Here is a 22,851-nt window from a genome sequence, read left to right as displayed (position 1 = left end):
CTATAAGAACTGATGGAGAAGCATGGAGGTGGAGGTGTGATTGTTTGCGGGTGCTTTGTTGGTGACACTGTTAGGGATTTTTGCAAAATTGCAGGCACACTGAACCAGCATGGCTCCACACCATCCTACAGCAACATGCCATCCCTTCCAAACACATCTTCAGGATGTGTGAGGGCTATTTGACCAAGAAGGAGAGTGGTGGAGCGTTGGCCTCCACAGTCACCTCACCTAAACCCAGTCGACATGGCTTGGGATAAGATGGATCGCTGAGTAAAGGCAAAAGGGCCAACAAGTGTTCAGTATCTCTGCAAGCTCCTTCAGAGTGTTGGAAAACCATTTCAGGTGACAACCTCATGAAACTAATCGAGAGAATGCTAAGAGTGCCAAGGGTGGCTATTTTGAAGAATCTAAATTCTAAAACATGTTTTGAGTTATTTCACACTTTTTTGCTTACTACATATATATTCTATATGTGTTCCTTCAAAGTTTTGATGCCTTCATTGAGAACCTACAATGTAAGTAGTCATGAAAATAAAGAAAAAACAATTAAATGAGAAGGTGTGTCCAAACCTTTGAAGGTAGTGTATGTCATGTGTAACTGTAAAATGTTGTTGTTCATCTAATGTTTTATTGAAATCATTTTAGAGCCACATGAAGGTCTAGATGATTTTTTTTATTATATCGTGACTGGGGTTGTTATTAAATTTAAGTATCATGACAGCCCTTCTCCCAATACTTAAAACCTAAGAATTGAAGGAGATTGTACTTTCTTTTTCACCTGACTGTCTATCACTATGTCATAAAAGAACTGGTTATTAGCAGTAGCAATGAAAGTCACTGTTAATGTTTTGAGGGATATGCAGATATTCCCACAGGACCTGAATGCAGCAGTCTTTCAGACAGCTTTAGGTTAAGACTTAGACATTTCTTAAACAAAAATAGTGTGTATTTGTTAGTGGATAGAGGAAGATGAGGTTGTGTCCGACTGGTGGACAGTCAGGCTGGAGCACTGCTGGGCAGAGCTTAGACCTGACCCTGCAGGGTTTCCACTGAGGGTCAAGGGACCAGAAGGCCGGGGGTTAAGGCGGGGTGGCATTGGGGAGGGACGGATGAGAGGCGGGGGCTGCTGCAGCGTGGATCGGGGCTGCAAGAAGCGGGCTTGCTGTTGGAGTGGTGGGGGCTGACGGTGCAGAGAAGGTGTGGCAGGGAGGGAGGGGCGCAGAAGGGGAGGGGGTTGGTGAAGGGAAGAGGAGGAGGTACTAGATATCATTGGAGTCTGAGCTGAAGATGATGAAGAGGCAGCAGGGGATGCACCTAATGAAGTGACTTGACCCTGCATGGAACAAAAATGAGTTACTTACACAAGTCAAGCAGATACTCCTGCTCTGGAAGTTAGTTCCAAGATAATTTACATAACATTAGAGAATGAAAAACCACTAACTTCTAGGAATGGTTAAATTCAAGATAACTGGACTTCAAACTGGATAACTGTGTCTTCAAACATCTACTAACACCACCCAGTATGATTTCAATAATAATCAAGACTAAATTCACAAAGCCTCACCTCATCATCCTCTTCATCTGTGCTCTTTCCTGATGGAGTGTTTGAGCTGTTCTTTCCCTCCTCTCCCAAAGTGGCACTGTCTCCATTGGGAGCTTTGGTTCCCTGCTCCGCTTCCCACTCCTGCAGGACCTCTTCCAGGTTGAATCGCCGCCTGTAGTTCACAAAAAAGTTCTTCACCTGCCCTACCGTTTTATTACCGATTACGTCTGCGATGGCTTGGAAGTCTTTTCCATACTTCCTGACACCTGTACAACAACACAGATGGATTTTTAAAGTTACACAAATATATGCAATGAAAAAATCATAAATGGATGAGAGCACCATTTAGCAGTCATTACAGTTTAGAGGTATGTTTTTGTACATAAAGTAAAAATGTAGTCACTTTTAGCTCTGGTGTTCAGCTCTGGCTCCTTTTTTAAATGCTCCTCTATTTTCACCAGTTAGGCTCTAACTGTGATAATCTGTTATCATCATCATCATCATCATCATCATCATCATCGTTTATTTGTATAGCACTTTAAGAACACACCAGGCAGACCAAAGTGCTGAACAACACAGATCAAAACAACTACCAAATTAAAAACACCATAAAATCATTACATACAATAAAATAAATAAGAAGGTGTCAGTTTCCTACAGAGTTAAAAGCCAGGGAATAAAAATAGGTTTTCAATCTGGACTTAAAGACCTGCACTGATGACGCTTGTCTAATTTGGAGGGGAAGGTGCACCCCAACAGAGCACTTCATTGTTTCACAGCAGGCTTACTGGTGGTTCCTAGGATATTTAAAAAGTAGAATGGGAGACAGAGCGGTCAGCTTTCAGCCCATCTTCTGTGGAACCAGCACCTAGTTTGTATTCAGGAGACAGACACCCTTGCTACTTTACAATTAGGCTTCAAATTTTTCTTTTTGACAAAACTCCCTCCCCTCAACCCCAACCTGCCATGGCAGATGGCTACCCCTCCCTGAGCCCGGTTCTGCTGGAGGTGTGTTCCTTGTTAAAAGAGAGTTTTTCCTTTCCACTGCCACCAAGTGCTCGCTTAACACGAGGTTGTCTGATTAATGGGGTTGTCTCATTGTTTACCCTAAAAGTAATGTAAGGTTAACCCTACAATATAAACCATCTTGAGTTGACTATTGTTGTAATTTGGTATAAAATAAAAAAAAAAAAAAAAATTATATATATATATATAAATAAAATATATACCGTAAATAAGAGTGAATTTAAAATGTAATCTACTTCTTGGTGCTGAAAAGTTGTTCACAATGGATTTTTAAAGTTTATTCTTTGAAAACAACTGGCTGCTGTGGTCAAAAATGGCTGTAAGAGTGAGAACCAGCCCATATAAAAGCCAAGAAGTTCTTTTTCATGTATGCCATTTGGTGGATTTTACTTTTAAAACCTGTAAGCAGCTGCTTTTTCTACATGGAGGTTACCTTGAACAGCCAGAAGTTGCTCATCTGTAGTCCAGCGGGCATTCACCTTCTGGTTACACTACAATATTGAATATTAAAGTTAAAACACACGACAAACTAAAAGATATAAAAACATTTCTACTTTCCACAACAGGGATCCTCATTTACATATATACTTTATCAGAACATAACTTTATCATAGCAGAAAACTCATTACCATAAATGGCTTCAACTGAGGAGTTTCATGCGATTTGATCATCATAATATCAGTCATCATCAGTGTATTTGTACCTCAGGTAGTCTGAAGTCTTCGATCCCAGACTCCAACATGTGTTTCAGTCCACTGTTCATCTGTTTGGCATTCTGGACCTGAAGAATAGACGAGAAAGTCAAAGGTGAGAATTAACAAAACTCCCAGAAAACCCTTTAAAACCTGAAGCTGTTTTCAGATGTCTCACTGGGATTGGCCATTTCCCAGTCGTTTGGATTGGACATTTTTTACCATCTCAGATTCATGGTGCAAAAAATCTGTGATGTCCAATTTCACCCATATCAGAACAGCTGTGGTAACTGTTCAATAAATTTCCACAGAGATGCGTGACCTTTGTCCTGCCTCCTACACATCATACTGAAGAAACACCATCACCTATATCAGACCTGGGCATTGTCTGCTCCTTGTCCAGGCTGTATGAAGTCAGTAGGAAAGTAGGATTCAAATGTAAATAAGTATTTAGCATTTATTTGTCCCATTTCAGCTGCCAAATACTCTTTGATAAACTCTGTCTTTGAAAAAAGTCTATAATAAAGAGAATGCAAAAAACAGAAGAACGTTGAGGAAATATTTATCAAACTTTATTGCTGTCATTCTGAAGGTCACTAGGTTTTTTTTTAGTTGACATACTTCAGTGTGTCCAAACAAATGCAGCTTCTCTACGAATATATTGTAACAGATATTTACGAGGGATGTATGCCAACCTCGATAGAAAAAAAAAAACAAAATTTGATGCAGAATGTAGAGTTGTATGGTCTAAGAGTATTTAGTAACTGAAGTAAGAGGTAAAGCTGTGTTCTTTGTTTGTGGAGAGCAGTTTGCTGTGTTTGAGAATTATCATTTGAATCACCATTATACAGAGAAATACAAGAACTTGACTGATACAGCGTGGGAATGGATGTGAAGATTTGCTAGCAAAACTGCAAAAGCAACAGGGACTTTTTACCAAGCTTTAGACATTAAGGGATGTAGCAGACATGGTGAGCTTTGCCGTAAAGTTTTTGGTTTTTTGGTTTTTTTTGCCATAAAGTTGAATAAAACAGTTAGTAAACAGTTCTCTCATGGTGAGTTTATCAAAAAGTATTTCCTGGACATTGCTGTGCCAATATGACCTGAAAAAAGACGCATTTGAAAATGTGCCCTTCTCTAGTCAATCCAAACAATAAGACAAACAATAAAGACGTTGCAGGAAATCAGGAGCATCAGTTCAAAAGCAAACTGGACAATTTTGGCCTTTTCTTCTTGGCAATGGACAAGTGTTGTGATGTTGATGACAAAATGCAGTTATTCATCTTTGTGTGTGGGATAACAAAAGAGTTCGAGATTATGGACGAGCTGGCAGAACACATTCAATGAAAGAAATCATTCAAAAGGACTAATTTGTTCATGGAGCTAAATGCTTGGATAGGTTTGGGCTGAAATGGGACAAATTTGCAGGTGTTACAACTGATGGGTGGACAAATTGGAAGAATTATTAAAAGTCGGATTATATAGACTTTTTAGGCCAGTGTGACAGAAATGACCACAAAACTGAAATGAATATTTTCTGAAAATAAAGTAATAAAAACAAATAAATAGCCATGGAAATTGTATTTTGGTTGTTTGCTGTCAGAAATGTGTAGAGTTTTTATTTTAATATTTGGAAAGAGGAAACAGGAAGTGCAGAGAACTTTGAGAAAGCATGACTGCACTAGTGTGTTTTACAACATTTTTTTCTCACTCTTTACAAGTGTAGTAGTTTCATACAATTGTATTACTTCTACAGGATGCTTATTTTGTACTCTGCTTTGTTAGTGCTTAACTACACTTACCTGTGGGTTATGTAACAGTCTATTAAGTCTGACAATCTGTTTATATGTCTTTCTAGTTTCACTCCAGTTCACTGATGTCAGTACATTGTGATTGCTGTGTATCACCATTTTTACATGCTGTAGTGCCATTTTTTTAAGCATTTCAAGTTTCCGTACATCAATACAACCGTGAAGACCTCTCTAAATATTTACAGGAAGGGTGATAAATAGCACTTGGATCAAATTTAAGCCCTCCCATTTCAAAATGTAAACTAACACACACATGTAAGCGGTACATCCAGCAAAAGTTATTTTGACTATAACCTCAACAGTGTTTTCTTATGTATTTTAAAAACAAAGAATAATGCTGCTAAGCATTCTGTTACTTACCAAGGGGCTACAACTGGAAACCCATTTTATGATTGTCTGTTAGTAGTTCAACATATTCCCACGGTTGCACAGACAGATATTAATGGGTTATTTTGACACAAAGAAAACTTGCGACCGGTGTCTGATGTGAGGAGACAAATTTTTTTTAGGTTTAGTAGTTCAGTAGTCAAGTGGATGAGGGCTACCTGTCTCTTGAGAGACACCAGCTCCATATCCAGCTGACGCAGAAGGGTGTTTGCAGCGGAGGAACTGCAGGAGACGGCCACAACATCCTCCTGGGTCAGGTACATGCCTTTGGGGGGACGACAGCGGGAGCGTTGGTGATGCCGGTGCTGCAGGGTCTGATGCTCCCTACGACCCAAAGCTACCTTAGATCCTGGCACTGGGGGCTCTGCCTGGTTCTGAAGGTAAGAGAATGATTTTAAACATTGATAAAAGTCTAGTTATATGAGGCCTTAAAAATAGCATTGACAACTAACCAAAATGCAGAAGCAGTGAATAAAAATGCGAAATATACGGCATCACTCAATAATCTGTCAGCCTACCTTTAGCAGCAGTAATTTAAAATAGAATGAACATATCTTTCATTTTGTTATGGAGGAGTTGTCACCCACTCTTCTTTACAAAATTGCTTCAGTACATTGAGGTTTTCTTTTTATCTTCTCTTCGTATTTATATTTTTCTTGTCTGTATATGCCTATTTAAAAATAGTTTACATAGGTAAAGTTAATGGGAGCAAACTTTCTTGCTTGTGTGCACAAACTTGGCCAAATAAAGTTGATTCTAATTCTGAAAGCTCAGGAGCCAAAACCTCTGCTTTTATAGAAGTGCTCACACTTGCTGATGATCAGTTAATCAACTGAATGTGAATTTGTTAGGTACCTGGCTGCTGCTTACGCTTTTAATTTCTATGTAAGCAATAAGGCTGCACTTAACCTTTCCCAGTTCGTTCCTTCATTTTGGCTTAATTGTTTTTAAATAAATAATAACATGGCATAATATGTCATGTTTTGTTGCTCATCCAAGGTTGTATTTACCTGTTTTCTTTTTCATTATAGCCTGCTACACACAACCTTAGAATTAAACCATTACATTTTCATCAATTTGGTTTTTTACAAAAAGGTTTCATTATTTACTAAATATGTTCCTTTCAGGAGGTACATCAGTAATGGCCTTAATTTGTCTGTCTGTACATCTGTTGGCAAGCCTTGAGTTAGAGCATGGACATTTATTGCTTTTTACTGTTTCTTTAAGGGAAAAATATCAAAGTCCTCAACTTTAAAGTTTAAAAATACACTTTGAGACTGCTCTCAACTGTCCGAGTCATTATAGAAGTGTCTTAACTCTGCATTTTTCCTACTGCATACAAGGTTATAAAACAATTACAAAAAGAAGCCCATGTAATAGAAGTCTATGGAAAAATCTACTATGACATATTTGACTTCCATCACTAATTTCAAGCGTAACTGAATACAAAATTACATTAATTTTTAAATTACATAATGACACCATCATTTTACTGGAAAACAAAAAGCCCAGAATAAAACTAACAACATTACAAGAGTCAAAACTTCAAGGAGGCCTAAAAGCACTAAATTTCCGCCAGTACTTCTTAGCCAACCAACTACAATACCTCATCAAATGGATACATTCAACCCATCACTTTCATTCATGGATGGACATCGAACAATCTGATTGTAAAATGGTCAATGGCCTGTAATTGTATAGCGCTTTACAGGGCAGCTGTGGCTCCATTGTAGCCACAGCTGCCCTGGGGCGCACTGACAGAGGTGAGGCTGCCGGACACTGGCGCCACCGGGCCCTTTGAGCACCACCAGTGGGCAATGGGTGAAGTGTCTTGCCCAAGGACACAACGACCGAGACTGTCGGAGCCGGGGCTCGAACCGGCAACTTTCCAATTACAAGACAAACTGCTAACTCTTGAGCCACGATCGCCCTGACACATTAAGTTTTATTAAAGACATATCAATCAAAGATTTACCATTTATAAGCAATACAATCAGACATCACAAGTGCAATAGCTTGGTGGAAGATTAATAAAATAAAAAACACTATATTCTCACCTACAACTCAAACACCCATATGGGATAACCCTGACTTCACTGCAAATAAATTACATTTTTGATAATTTCTTACAACCATCACTACTAGACAGCAACAATAAAACTGCAAAGTCATTAAAAACACAAAACTAAATAAACCAATATCCTGCATACCACTGGTGGTATGTGAGCTCCCTCTGGTGGTATGCGGGAAGTCTGCCGCAAAATTTTTAAGATGAAATAATATACTATGTTCTGATTTAATTTTTCAGAAATCCCTCAAATATACAGCTCTGCTATCACTTCCGACATAAATGAAGACAGAAAACTAAAAAAGCAGTGACGTTTGTAGGGTTACTGAAGTTGGGCTAGCTGGTATGTAATGATGTGCTACATGGTGGCTAGCTACACAGCTATGGTTAGCTTAATACAAACACATTAACACAGTGAAGCTGGAGAACGAACACTAACTTTTTTCCATTCGATAAAAGTTAACGCGAGGGTTCCCGATGGTTAGGGACAAATGCAATCGCATGTCGTGATGGTGTAAACGGACCAAACTTCAGTTAGGAGAACAACTGCGATAATCCATCCACATTACGAGGTTAGTTATTATTGTACTGCTGCATGGGCTGGGGTGTAGTTACATCGAAAGGTTTTAAAAACTGAGGTTTAAAATGAACAGTGGTAATAAAAACCGAGAAGGCCAACAGTGATCGCTGCCTTTTTTTAAGGGCTTTTTCTGATTAAATAAAACAAGATACAAAGCATTAAAACATATTAAAAACACAACAGCCTTGATAAACGCAGAGTAGTTTATTCATACCTCATCACTTAAAGAACGGATATCCCACCTGCTGTGAATGTTTTAATGCAGTACAGTTGTTATTATTATCCCTTGTCACATCCTTTTTATGACAGTTAAAATAAATAACATTCATATAAGAAATAAAATGTCTCGTGTAAATGGTGTTATATAGGCCAATACTACTGGCCTTTAATGTCAGTCATAAGGGTGGTACTTTTAAGAGCCATATATTTTATGAGGTGGCACTCATTTTGAAAAGTTTGAGAATCACTTCTCTAATGACAATGCACCACACACTCCAATCAACAAATGGGAAAAAGACCTAAACATCCACGCAGATAATCCATTTTGGAATTTATGGGATTAATTAATTCAAGGAAATTATGTGGGTTACCGTTGCTCCAAGACCGTAACAGTAAATGACTAAACTAATTAAATAATACGATATATTGCATTTTACAAATGTAAGAAATAGCACTAATATATACAAATTGCTCCACTGTAAATATCAAGAATAAAACAGATTCCCCTCTGCAAATCGCTACATTTTCGTGGTTAAGGGGTTTGTGTGTCCCAGGAATCCCAGGGGCTATGTTGTCTGGGGGCTTTTGTCCCCTGGTAGGGTTTCCCATGGCAAATTGGTCCTGGGTGAGGGACCAGACAAAGAGCGATTCAGAAGACCTCTATGAAAAGACCATCGAGGGAACAGTTCACCCTCCCCGGGATAGGGTTACTCGGGCCCCGCCCTGGAGCCAGGCCCGGGGAGGGTGCTCGAGGGCGAGCGTCTGGTGGCCGGGCACAGCCCGAAAAAGGGACATGGGCCCATCTTCCTGCAGGCCCACCACCCACAGGAGGCACCATAGGGGTCGGGTGCAATGTGAGTCGGGTGGCGGCCAGGAGGTGCAGAAATGGGCTTCCTCAGAAGGGTGCCTGGCCTCTCCCTAAGAGATAGGGTGAGGAGTTCAGCCATTCGGGAGGGGCTCAGAGTAGAGCTGCTGCTCCACATCGAAAGGAGCCAGTTCAGGTGGTTCGGGCATCTGACAAGGATGCCCCCTGGGTGCCTCCTGGGCGAGGTTTTCCGGGCATGTCCCACCGGGAGGAGGGGGTAGACCCAGGACACGCTGGAGAGATTATATCTCTCGGCTGGCCTGGGAACGCCTTGGTGTTCACCCGGACAAGCTGGAGGAGGTGGCTGGGGAGAGGGAGGTCTGGGCTTTTCTGCTTGGGCTGCTGCCCCCGCAACCCAGCCCCGGATAAGTGGAAGAAAATGGAAGGATGGATAACAGATATATGGTTGACATTTAACTCTAACCTGTGAACTTGGTCATTTGTTATTTTACAAATGACAATAGAGTCCGCAATAATATTTTTATCATGTCTAACAACACCAACATACAAGTAATACAACACACCTCACACAGCAAAAGATACATGTCATGGGACTGACTGAATCAGAGTTTGCATAAACTGCACAATCAACACCACTAATGACCACCTTCACACATTCTGGCTCTGTCCACCAATACAAAACTTCTGGAAAGTTTTGTATTGTACCAAATTATCCCACATCCTTGACCACAACATCCCACAATGCCCCGTTCTCTGTTTGGTGATCTAGAAGAAGCATAAACTCCAAACAGATCAGAACACCCCTTCTTGTGGCCCTGATTCTCACCAAGAAAACAATCGAAATCAGAATCGGAATCAGAATACACAATGAAATTATCTATAACAATACTGCTCAACTGGAAAAACAGGAAAAAGATCACCACTGCCACCGCAGAAATCAACAGACCAGGGGAAGAGAAGGGAAACGGAGGGACAAAAAACAGTAAGAATACAAAACCCGCTCTGAAGTTATTATTTCCTATTTTTTTTATTTATGTTCTTTGTTTTCGTGTACTCATTTTGTCTTACACCAGTACAGGATAAAATATCTATGTATGTCTTCAGATGAACTAAAAGAATATTGGGTGACAACCCCCCCCCCCCCCCCAAAAAAACAAACAAACAAACAAACAAACAAAAAAAACCCAAAACAAACAAACAAAAAACCCCAAAACAAACCAAACCAAAAACACATAACTGCCAAGAAGGGAAAAAAATGTAACCTAACATATAACCCTGGTGTGAATGTTGGCGTGAATGGTTTTCTGTCTCTATGTGTTAGCCCTGTGGCAGACTTGCCACCTGTCCAGGTTGTCTGCTGGAACTGCTTGCATACTCTTGCAGCATGAGGCCGGGCACTGTCGTGCACCAGAAGGACCCCCACGACCCTACGCCTGACAGTGGGTCCAAAGATGCCCAAATGATATACTGGTACCCTTGCCTGGCTTGTAGAAGTCTGCGTATCCCTCCATGGATATACTTCTCCAGACCATCACTGATCCATTACCAACTCAGTCATGCCCAACTCTTGGTATTTCAGATACTCTGATTCAACAGTGTTCCTTTATTTTTGTGAGCAGTATATGGTAAAGTTCAAAGGTTTTAACAAAAAAAATGGAATAAGGTGTGTTCAAATTACCTCTTTCTTAGTTTCCTTGCTGGGGTCATAGTCACTGTCGTTGGCTTCAATGGGATTGGCATCCTCTATCTCCTCATCACTGCAGCAACAATAAGCCAAAATCCAATCACTGGATGTCGTCACACAACAGCAACCTCACACCGACGCAGTAGAATCCAAAACTAACTCTTTGTGAGCTTACGTTTTTAGGTAACTGAAATGATGATGGAGGTCAGTCAATAAAAACAGACACATTAAGTAACAATTTTAATGATTTTTCATATTTAAAAAAATCTCAAGGGCATGAGTCTGCAATGGTTTCTGCATAAAAATTCCCAAAATGTCCCAGGGAAGTTTCAATTTCCAGACAGGGACAGGTAGGTCTGACTGTGAGACGGGCTTTTTGCTTAACAGGTGAGACGGGCTTTTTGCTTAACAAATGCTCTCTTGTCGCCCTAGATTTTTTAACTGAGGTATGTCCACAAACTGTGGATAAATGGGTGTCAGAGTGCTTTGCGCTTTGACGAGACAAAATGCCTTCTTTTCAGCAAAAAAAGAGAAAACTTTTTTTTTCAAAACAAAGGACTATAGTCAGATTCAAGGAGTAGTGTTGATCTATGTGCTGTACCTCTCATCCTGGTTGCTCCTATTGGCCAATTTACGAGCCTGTCTGTCCATCAGACTTGTTCTGGAACGTGTCTTTTTCCATGAATAGTAGTACTTCACCAGACTGGAGATGGATTTGTCCGGTAACTGAAGCAAAAAATAAATAAATAAAATAAAATAAACAAAACACGTGATATTTTCATAGAAACAGTACCTCAAAACTGTTTGTACAGTACCCTCCCCCAAATCTTTATGGTTTATTGTTAATATCAGAAACATTACATTACTGGATCAGAAACACTGATGTTGCTGTGTTAAGTGGTTACCATCTGCTGGATGCGGTGAAAGCTCTTTCCGTGGAAACTAAAGGCCTGTTCAAACAACACTTTGTCCTCCACTGTCCACTCATCTGGGAACGGGGTGAAATTTGGCAAGTCGGCCAGAGATTTCTCAATATTGTGTTTGTGCCAGAAGAGCATGCCAAGAGCCTGAAGACACACACACAAAGGGTTACCAAAACACAGATACCACAGGCTTAAAGCAGCAACCGCCTAGGCTAAAAGATGAAGCCATTTGGCCAAATCCCATGTTAATTAGCAGGTGCTCATTTTACTCACTTTAACTCTGTAGCTACCCACTCTTTGTTACTGTTCTCTACAGGAGTTTGAAATAATGACCTAATGGTAGTCATACACCAGCTGTCATTCTTCAACTGTGTAAAAAAAATCCTTATTTTACAGATAAACAAGGAAATGGTTTGGCATAATCAACCTACAGTAAAGCCAAGTTCATAACAACAGTTCTGCTGTTTACTTAACTAATAGGATATTTTCAAGACATAAAAACTATTTCAGTAGCCTATTTACACTCAAATAGTACTTGCTAATGATGGGAAAAGATTCTGGGCTGTCTGCTCTCACTTGTAGAATCATCATGCCAAATGAAACATGCCCAAGTGCCAAACTATTAACAACCACTTGTTAATAGTTTGGTCATTTTTGCTCCTTTGCATTTTGACAATCATGTAACTATGTTAAAATAAAACATCATCATCTTATATTTCATGACTTTTTTAGAAGGAATTTAAATATTATATGGTGAATTTGGGGACGTGTGGGATTGAAAATAATTGCCAACAATGTCATTTTGACCCCATAGAAATTCATGTAAAACAGCAAACGAGACTTGGGTGTGGAAAACTATCGAGAGTAGATCAGCCAAAGCAGGCTGATCTGTGTCTCAGGCCTGAGGAGCAGAGTTCTGGAGTTGAAGAGCTACAGACGTGTGATGAAGCAGTGTGGATCATGGATGAGAGGCTGCAGACTTGGTGACGTGGAGGCATTTGTGGACAGTCTTGTTGTTGAGTGTTAAAATAAGTTCTTTAAAAATCAAAAAATTATTTAATATAAAGGCAACATGAGCAGAGAGTACAAACATGTTAAGGGATTGACTGTGTTAGTTCAGTGAGTTATTTGTAAAGAAAACAATTTTCAGTAGCATTCAAAAACTAATGTGTACACTTATGTCTGCATTGTGTGTGGCCAGAAAGAGAGTGCCAATTTGTTTATTTGGTAGCTCAATGAAAGGCTTCAGTGAGTTAACCACGGAGTCAGGTACTTCTGACTCCGTGGTATAATTCTCAAACACGTAGCCTAAAGCAGATGACTCTGGAGAGGCTGGAGCTGGAGAGGAAATGGCGTGTCACAAATTTAGAGGATCATCATTTAGCCTGGAGAAATAGTTTGCTGCTTTATAAGAAAGCCCTCCGCAAAGCCAGAACATCTTACTATTCATCACTGATTGAAGAAAATAAGAACAACCCCAGGTTTCTCTTCAGCACTGTAGCCAGGCTGACAAAAAGTCAGAGCTCTTTTGAGCCAACCATCCCTTTAACGTTAACTAGTAATGACTTCATGAACTTCTTCACAAATAAAATTCTTATCATTAGAGAAAAAATTACCAATAATCATCCCACAGATGTAATATTATCTACAGCTACTCTTAGTACCATTGATGTTAAGTTAGACTCTTTTTCTCCAATTGATCTTTCTGAGTTAACTTCAATAATTACTTCCTCCAAACCATCAACGTGTCTTTTAGACCCCATTCCTACAAAACTGCTCAAAGAAGTCCTGCCATTAATTAATTCTTCGATCTTAAATATGATCAACCTATCTCTAATAATCGGCTATGTACCACAGGCCTTCAAGCTGGCTGTAGTTAAACCTTTACTCAAAAAGCATCTCTAGACCCAGCAGTCTTAGCTAATTATAGGCCAATCTCCAACCTTCCTTTCATATCAAAAATCCTTGAAAGAGTAGTTGTCAAACAGCTAACTGATCATCTGCAGAGGAATGGCTTATTTGAAGAGTTTCAGTCAGGTTTCAGAGCTCATCACAGCACAGAAACAGCTTTAGTGAAGGTTACAAATGATCTTCTTATGGCCTCTGACAGTGGACTCATCTCTGTGCTTGTCCTGCTAGACCTCAGTGCAGCGTTCGATACTGTCGACCATAATATCCTATTAGAGCGAATAGAACATGCTGTAGGTATTACAGGTACTGTGCTGCAGTGGTATCATATCTATCTAATAGACTCCAATTTGTGCATGTAAATGGAGAGTCCTCTTCACACACTGAGGTTAATTATGGAGTTCCACAGGGTTCAGTGCTAGGACCAATTCTGTTTACATCATACATGCTTCCCTTAGGCAGCATCATTAGAAGACATAGCATACATTTACACTGCTATGCAGATGACACCCAACTCTATCTGTCCATGAAGCCAGATAACACACACCAATGAGTTAAACTGCAGGAATGTCTTAAAGACATAAAGACCTGGATGGCCGCTAACTTTCTGCTTCTTAATTCAGATAAAACTGAGGTTATTGTACTCGGCCCTGAAAATCTTAGAAATATGGTATCTAACCATATTCTTACTCTGGATGGCATTACCTTGGCCTCCAGTAACGCTGTGAGGAACCTTGGAGTCATTTTTGACCAGGACATGTCCTTCAACGCACATATTAAACAAATATGTAAGACTGCTTTCTTCCATTTGTGCAACATCTCTAAAATGAGAAATATCCTGTAATTCACTAAACTGTAATTCATTATTATCAGGATGTCCAAAAAACTCACTGAAAAGCCTTCAGCTAATCCAAAATGCTGCAGCAAGAGTACTGACAGGGACTAGAAAGAGAGAGCAGATTTCCCCTCTATTGGCTTCCCTTCATTGGCTTCCTGTTAAATCCAGAATTGAATTCAAAATCCTGCTCCTCACATACAAGGTCTTAAATAATCAGGCCCCATCTTATCTTAATGACCTTGTAGTACCATATCACCCTATTAGAGCACTTCGCTCTCGCTCTGCAGGCCTACTTGTTGTTCCTAGAGTATTTAAAAGTAGAATGGGAGGCAGAGCCTTCAGTTTTCAGGCCCCTCTTCTGTGGAACCAGCTTCCAGTTTGGATTCAGGAGACAGACACTATCTCTACTTTTAAGAATAGGCTTAAAACTTTCCTTTTTGCTAAAGCATATAGTTAGGGCTGGACCAGGTAACCCTGAATCCTCCCTTAGTTATGCTGCAATAGACATAGTTCTGCCGGGGATTCCCATGATGCATTGAGTTTTTCCTTTCCAGTCACCTTTCTCACTCACTATGTGTTAATAGACCTCTCTGCATTGAAACATATCTGTTTTTAACCTCTGTCTCTCTTCCCCAGCATGTCTTTTATCCTGTCTTCCTTCTCTCACCCCAACCGGTCGCAGCAGATGGCCCCGCCCCTCCCTGAGCCTGGTTCTGCCAGAGGTTTCTTCCTGTTAAAAGGGAGTTTTTCCTTCCCACTGTCGCCAAAGTGCTTGCTCATAGGGGGTCATATGATTGTTGGGTTTTTCTCTGTATCTATGAAGCGCCTTGAGGCGACTTTTGTTGTGATTTGGCGCTATATAAGTTAAGAGTGAGAAAGCAAGCAAGGACGCCAACATCTCCATCTGACCAGTTACCTCCTGCAGCTCTCCACGTGTCCTGAGCCTACCCTGGGGCCTGTTCCCAGAAGGACATTTACAGAACACTATGCCCAGAAGGCACCCATCCTTCCCATATGCCCAAATCACCTCAACTGGCTCCTTTTGATGTGGAGGAGTAGTGGGCCTAGTCTGAGCTCCTCCCGTATGGCCATACTTCTTCCAACTATCTTTAAAGGAGGTCCTTAGGTGTTAATTTCCGCAATCTCTTTCTTTTGGTGACTACCCAGAGCTCATGGCCCAACCCAGTTTCACGGCAAAGCATGTAATAGACATGCCGGTTCTTGCCTATCTAAAACGTGAAATGGACTCCGTAAAATGTCTCCCCCTGCTGTTACTGCAGTTTACTGCAACTTACTGCAAGCATGTACATTTCAATCATGAAATGGACATGTTGGACCAGTATGTCCATTACACATTTTGCTGTGATATCGGGTTGCATGGCCATAGGCCAAAGTAGGAACATTGCTTTCGCGCTCAGCTCCTTCTTCACCACAACAGTCTGGTACAGCGTTGCATCACAGACGACACTGAACCAATCTGTCGGTCAATCTACTGTTTCACTCTCCCCAGACCCTGAGATATTTAAACTCCTCCACTTGGGGCAACAACTCATCCCTGACTAAGACACTATGTAGGTTGGGTGGGTGTAAGGGGCAGAGACCCTTGCAGATCGATCCTAAGTTGGCGAATTTTACTTTATCCAAAATTCACAACGTTCTCCTTCTACAATAATTAAATTATTTATATTATGAGTTAACTATTGTGCTGTGTGATAAACCCTTTGTGTATTAATTAATTCTAACATACAGGGAGTGCAGAATTATTAGGCAAATGAGTATTTTGTCCACATCATCCTCTTCATGCATGTTGTCTTACTCCAAGCTGTATAGGCTCGAAAGCCTACTACCAATTAAGCATATTAGGTGATGTGCATCTCTGTAATGAGAAGGGGTGTGGTCTAATGACATCACCACCCTATATCAGGTGTGCATAATTATTAGGCAACGTCCTTTCCTTTGGCAAAATGGGTCAAAAGAAGGACTTGACAGGCTCAGAAAAGTCAAAAATAGTGAGATATCTTGCAGAGGGATGCAGCAGTCTCAAAATTGCAAAGCTTCTGAAGCGTGATCATCGAACAATCAAGCGTTTCATTCAAAATAGTCAACAGGGTCGCAAGAAGCGTGTGGAAAAACCAAGGCGCAAAATAACTGCCCATGAACTGAGAAAAGTCAAGCGTGCAGCTGCCAAGATGCCACTTGCCACCAGTTTGGCCATATTTCAGAGCTGCAACATCACTGGAGTGCCCAAAAGCACAAGGTGTGCAATACTCAGAGACATGGCCAAGGTAAGAAAGGCTGAAAGACTGCATCCTTCAAGAAAAACGTGATTTTCATGCAGGACAATGCTCCATCACACGCGTCCAAGTACTCCACAGCGTGGCTGGCAAGAAAGGGTATAAAAAGAAGAAAAACTAATGACATGGCCTCCTTGTTCACCTGATCTGAACCCCATTGAGAACCTGTGGTCCATCATCAAATGTGAGATTTACAAGGAGGGAAAACAGTACACCTCTCTGAACAGTGTCTGGGAGGCTGTGGTTGCTGCTGCACGCAATGTTGATGGTGAACAGATCAAAACACTGACAGAATCCATGGATGGCAGGCTTTTGAGTGTCCTTGCAAAGAAAGGTGGCTATATTGGTCGCTGATTTGTTTTTGTTTTGTTTTTGAATGTCAGCAATGTATATTTGTGAATGTGGAGATGTTATATTGGTGTCACTGGTAAAAATAAATAATTGAAATGGGTATATATTTGTTTTTTGTTAAGTTGCCTAATAATTATGCACAGTAATAGTCACCTGCACACACAGATATCCCCCTAAAATAGCTAAAAACAAACTAAAAACTACTTCCAAAAACATTCAGCTTTGATATTAATGAGTTTTTTGGGTTCATTGAGAACATGGTTGTTGTTCAATAATAAAATTATTCCTCAAAAATACAACTTGCCTAATAATTCTGCACTCCCTGTACAGTTCAGATCTGTACTGAAATAATCTAAACCATTTGTACAACTCACAAAGCCCCTAAAACTTAATCTTAACTTCATATTTTGTAAAACCTTACCTATGATTAGAAAAAACAAATGTAAATTTTCAACTTGTGAAAAGAATTACATCTCTTCCATCACTGCTGTTGTTGTGGGACGGGGTGAAAATAACCCCTCATATTGGTTCTAGCAGTAAAGCCAGCATGTCATTACACTTGAGAGCTGTACAAAGTTAAAACTGGTAATTTATTTTCTTTTGTGACTGTCACAAAAATGTAAAGATGGCGTGTTAGCTACTTTCCATGTGAGTTTCACAAGGTGAGCAAAGGTTGCTTCAAGAAGGCAGCCCAAAACTGAAAAATGTCACAGTGTGTGCAGTTTTAAAGGCCGCTACTGCTGGCACTCTACAGCTGTTAGGTTGGGACCAAGGAAAGTATTGCTTCACTTCAGTGTCTCTTATGTTGGGTTTAGTAAATACCGGAGTCATTCTGTATACAGCCTCAATCTTTTACATTGAGAACAGTGGGGAATTTTCTATCCAATTTTCTAATCCAGTTTTTTTTAACATGAGTGAAAAAATATGGGGCTGAGATGGAAAAGGTGTCATATCATTAATAATAATGTGTGACATAGGAAAAAATGTCATATCTCTAGCATGTCTACCACATTCTTTTTCATTGTTTTATAGTTTTTTGAAAACAACTGAAGACTTTTCACAACCAGCTGTTACTGCAGCTTGTCAATTGGGGAATGAACAAGATAATACGTTTCCCCTATACAGACTGTGACCACATTTAGTTAAACTTTGTGGCACGTTTAAAAGAAAAGTCAGCTGCTGTATAGCTCACCTGTTCCACGTTGTATCCATGTTTTTCTTTGGCAATAGCAATGTATTCATCAACTGTGGAGGGAGACACACACAGACTGTTAGATGGATCTGATCTTTTGTGTCAAAAAGAAGAAAGAAAAAAAGAAATCACAGAAGGTGGACTAAATATTTTCAGTCAAACACAATATTAACATTACGTTTGGAGTCAATGATGGTGTGATAAGGAGACCAAACCAGCATCCCTCCGCTGTCTTTATCTGTGTACTTGGTGGCACCTGTACAAACATTATAGAAAAATGATAAAAATAACAGATTTTATTCAGCTGCTGCTAATTTAACACTTATAAGTTATTTTATCAGTGATATACACCAGATACAGTTTGTACATATGTTATTACAGAATATCATCAGGGAAGAACTATTCCTATTACTCCTTCTGTTTGAGCCACTTCAGTAGCAAGCAATATTTATTTATATAGCACTTGCCATAAAAAGGAGTCATCAAGTGCTGTCATGAAAATAATGAAAAACAGCAGAAAGTTTTATAGCAGGTAAAACAATAAACAAAAATGTAAAAGAAATTAAAAGACACCAAAAAATATAAAGTAAAAAAGATACTAGACTCGATGAGAAAACATATACTGCACTAAAGCAGAACTCACACAACACACTCTACTGAAATTCCAGACTATATATCTCTGGCTGACTTCCACAGACTCAGCAAACCTCAGTGAACAGGCAGAGTATTCCAATAGTTGGACATGATAGTCTCAGTATGGTTCTCCTCAGTACGGTTGTCCAAGGAGGAAAAAGAAAACATCAATACTAAAATTAATTTAAAATTAAGCTGTATTTCAGCTGAATGAAGCGAATACGGCACTTATTGTTCCAAATAATTATCGTAACACAACATGGCTTCAAAGAGAAAGGCCTCTACCCCACTAACAGCTATGTAGTTGATGTTCATTATTGCAGGCTTAATGGGTCATGGATGCAATATTGAGCTGTGTCAGACCACATGGAAAATCGTTCGGGTCGCTGGCTGTACAGAGCAGGGGGGGAACCATAGCTGAACTTACCAGAGAGTCCAGACTGTGGGGAAGTACAATGAGCAAATAAAGAGTGAAATCTGGAGCAGAGCAGTTGAAGGGGTTTCAGGCCGGTTCAATCTTTCACAGTAAGCACTCCGTTTTTTTTCCTTAGCATAGCAAATACCATACCTTATCCAAAATACCTTGCCGTAATGCTCTTCTAATACAATAATTAAATTATTTAGCTGTAGGACATTCTTTAGCAGGTTTTAAAATCTATTTTACCTTCACAATATGTAATTAAATTATCTAAATGCTAAATAAATGACGAAATGAGGTGTGAGTCGAGAATTGCACAGCACCCTTTTAATAAAACAATCATTGTTAATTATATGACTCAAAACGAACTGTAATCATGATCAAACTCCAGTCGTACTTTTCCACCTGACATTTTATATTGTTAATAAATTGGAAGAAACACGACAGTCATAGCTGTCAGTGAAGTTTGTGTCACTTCGGTTCATGTTTGCCTCCGCGGCCTTTACGCTGACTTTAAAACAAGCTGATACCACAGCAAGCCGACTGAAAATCGGACTCTTAACTATTACTGCAGTCAGTTTTAATCCACTAGCAAAACTAACGTATAGGCAGTGAGCGTAGTACAGTACAGTCTGATACTGTACACATACCGAGGCTACCACGGCTCATCACTCAGGTAGAAAACAATAAAAACTCACCGGGCTCAAAATCGGGGATTGTGGCCTGGTAGTCTGCTCCAACACGCATTCCTACATCTGGAAAACACAAACAACAACCACGAAAACAGTTTAATTTAACTAGTCATATTCAAAACACGGACATCGGGAGCGGTAAGAAGCTGTTCGAGGCTATATCACCGTGTTCGTCGTCGCTGCCACTTTCGTCAGAAAAATGTCCGTTAGAGGCTGTGGATGGACTTTTGGTGCCATTTGAGCGACCCTTCCCTAAATAATCCGAGCCCTTTTCCATCATGCCCGGCATCTCTGCGCTCTGATTCACCGATTTTAGCTGCTATGTCGGGATATAAAATGTCAGCAGGAGCTGGACGTTTTTCTTTTGCTGCTGTTTATTCCGTCGCCGCAGCTCTATCCGTGTCGCTGTAACCCTTCTCGTGACTCTCACCGTGCTTGCACGGTTAATTCCGGCTGCGATATGCTATGTTTAACAACCGAGCAATCTCTTCTTAGTTTTTAGCAAATCTTTAATCCAAATTGTTCCTCCGAGGGATATTTTAGTTGCGTAGACCTGTAGCTGGGGGCCTAACCATGGCGGCGGAAGTCTTTTTACGCACCTTTGGGTGCGGTAGTGCGACTCCTGCTGCTGCGGTACCGTTGAAATGAGATTCCTCCGCCGAGACAAACTGAAGAAGAAAAAAAACAGTCAGGAGGTTTAGTGCCAACAAAATGCAGATTCAGCATTAGGATAACGCAACGGTGAATGCAGAATATCCGGAAACTGTAAATATTACCAATAAATCACATTATAAATGTCATAATTTCAAATAAATTCATGTCAGGTTATTCTTATATCGTATGTCAGGTTATTACAGACTGTATATTGTATGTCCTACCACTGACAACACTTAATGATTATGCGACCTGTTATCCTGTTATTCTTGTTTAAAATTTGCTTATTAATTACCCTTCTGCGTGGACTCTCTGCGACCAGTAGAGAAAGATCCCGCACAACAATGAAGCATTTAAACTGCACTGTAAGCTAAAGGAATCCACTAACACATAATATCTGTAATAACGAAGATACTTGCAGGTATATAAGCCTTCAGACTCCCTGTGATTTATTTAATCACTTGGTTTGAAAAAAGTGTTTGGCCCCTTCAGGATTTTCTATTTTTTTATATGGTCGTCACACTTAAACGATTCAGATCATCAAACAAATTTTAATATTAGAGAGAAAAAAACACAAGTAAACACGAAATTCACTTTGTAAATGGTGCTTATTATTAAGGGGGAAAAATCCTAACCCTACATAGCCCTGGGTGAAAACTAACACAGGGCCATGTAAGTTGATGACAAAGTACCTGTTCTTCATCGGCTGGGAGCAAAGCAGTTTTCACCTGAACGCTGCACTATAAGTGTTAGTGATTGTCTCTGTCCTTTAAGGCTGCTTCTCTGTTGTTTCTCTGAAGATTGCTAATTCGTCATCTCTTCTGTGCAGAAGCCTGGATGTTTCCCTGGCCAAGTGTTTTTGTGAGTGAGAGAGAGCCAAGGAGGAGATTCTGTGTCTGCATGGATTTAAAAGTGTAAATTTGATTCACCAACAGAGTTACTTTTCCCAATTTATAAATATAGTCTGTGATTAATTACTTGATTGAAGATGCTGTAAATAACTTCTATGAGGACTGTAAATAACTGGTCGTGCATCAACATACAGGATTACGTTAAGTATGTGATTGGGTACATTAGCACTTTCGTTAACAACAATGCCAACACCTTTAACATGGTCATTCCCCACAAACACACCCATAAACTGTCTACACTTTGCCTGTACCTCACCTGGACTCTTTGACTGGGAAGCCTCAGTCTGTCAGTGTTGGTAATAAACCTTCAGCCGGTATTACTATAAACATGGGCACTCCACAAAGAGGCATTTTCAGTCCCATCCGCTACACTCTGTTCACCAACAACTGTCATCTTAAAGTTTGTGGACAACACCATCCTGATAGGACACAGTACATACAAAGCAACCTACAGAAGGGAGGTCTGATGTCTATGTGCGAGAACAACAACCTCACTCTCAACACAGCCAAGACAAAAGAGATCATAGTGCAAGAAGAGGAGATTCCACCTGCCACCGGTCATCTGGGAGCTGGAAGTGGAGAGGGTAAGCTGCTTGGGTATCTACATCAGTGAGGACGTGTAATACCAAGTAGTCTGGTATGTTGCCTAAAATCCTCAGCAGTGTCTACAGCTGCATTGTGGAGAATATCTTGACCAGTACAGTAATGCCAGTGCTATGCACCACAAATGCCTGCAAAGTAGTGAGGACTGCCAAACCATTTTCAAGTTTTCACAATTGATTATTAAGTATTTATTGGCATCAGACAAACTAGAAAGGATGCCACTGCCTATTGAACAGAATTTTTGTAATATGGAACAATAAAGGCATTAATGTGATTGGTTAAAAAAGTTGGGCCAAGGCAAGGGTTTAAACTTGGCCCTCCCTTTATGGTCTTTGTCCATCCCTTGGTCATGTTTCATCTTCTGCACTGGGCTTGTCCTGCAAGATAAGAGCAGACAACTCCTCCCACTTCACCATGGCAACAACTCTGTCAGCCCTGGGGAGGAAGGGTGAGAGGGAGAGAAAGAGAGAGAGAAAGAGAGAGCGCTCTTCTCTAAAACCTTTGAATAAAACTTTTGAACAAGATGGAAAAAAAGTCACAAAATACTTGCACTATAAGAAAAATTCCAAAAACAAGCAGCATAGCCTGCTAATCTTCT

At 40.2% G+C, this 22,851-nt stretch overlaps 1 protein-coding gene across 2 annotated transcripts; it reads right to left on the bottom strand.

The window, feature by feature from the left end:
• Window positions 1-47: 47 nt before the first annotated feature.
• Window positions 48-20,680, bottom strand: rcor3 (REST corepressor 3). 2 transcript variants are annotated; one of them, XM_040004338.1, is made up of 13 exons: window positions 20,251-20,680; window positions 20,092-20,148; window positions 18,521-18,598; window positions 18,343-18,395; window positions 11,742-11,903; window positions 11,438-11,562; window positions 11,012-11,023; window positions 10,831-10,909; window positions 5,618-5,833; window positions 3,273-3,350; window positions 3,003-3,060; window positions 1,565-1,809; window positions 48-1,333 (listed from the first exon to the last, which is right to left on the bottom strand). In XM_040004338.1, exons 1-13 carry the CDS (start codon window positions 20,372-20,374, stop codon window positions 953-955), a joined length of 1,668 nt encoding a protein of 555 aa, XP_039860272.1. In that variant the 5' UTR covers window positions 20,375-20,680; the 3' UTR covers window positions 48-952. The 2 variants fall into 2 exon arrangements, with proteins under 2 accessions (XP_039860272.1, XP_039860273.1); XM_040004339.1 differs by lacking the exon at window positions 11,012-11,023 and having other exon boundaries at window positions 20,251-20,678.
• Window positions 20,681-22,851: the final 2,171 nt, after the last annotated feature.

This window comes from Simochromis diagramma, unplaced genomic scaffold (assembly GCF_900408965.1).
Source record: "Simochromis diagramma unplaced genomic scaffold, fSimDia1.1 OVJJ01000565.1, whole genome shotgun sequence".
NCBI classification, from domain to species: Eukaryota; Metazoa; Chordata; class Actinopteri; order Cichliformes; family Cichlidae; genus Simochromis; species Simochromis diagramma.
The sequence above is the reverse complement of the archived record's forward strand: the minus strand, read 5'-3'. Positions and strand labels throughout refer to the sequence as shown.

Excerpts from the sequence above, each read along its gene's own strand:
- rcor3 (XM_040004338.1), bottom strand. The coding sequence starts at position 20,374 with ATGCCGGGCATGATGGAAAAGGGCTCGGATTATTTAGGGAAGGGTCGC. Across the intron at positions 3,351-5,617 it reads TGGTGTCTCTCAAGAGACAG|GTCCAGAATGCCAAACAGAT; the intron begins GTAGCCCTCATC and ends TCTATTCTTCAG. Across the intron at positions 3,061-3,272 it reads AAGACTTCAGACTACCTGAG|TGTAACCAGAAGGTGAATGC; the intron begins GTACAAATACAC and ends TCAATATTGTAG.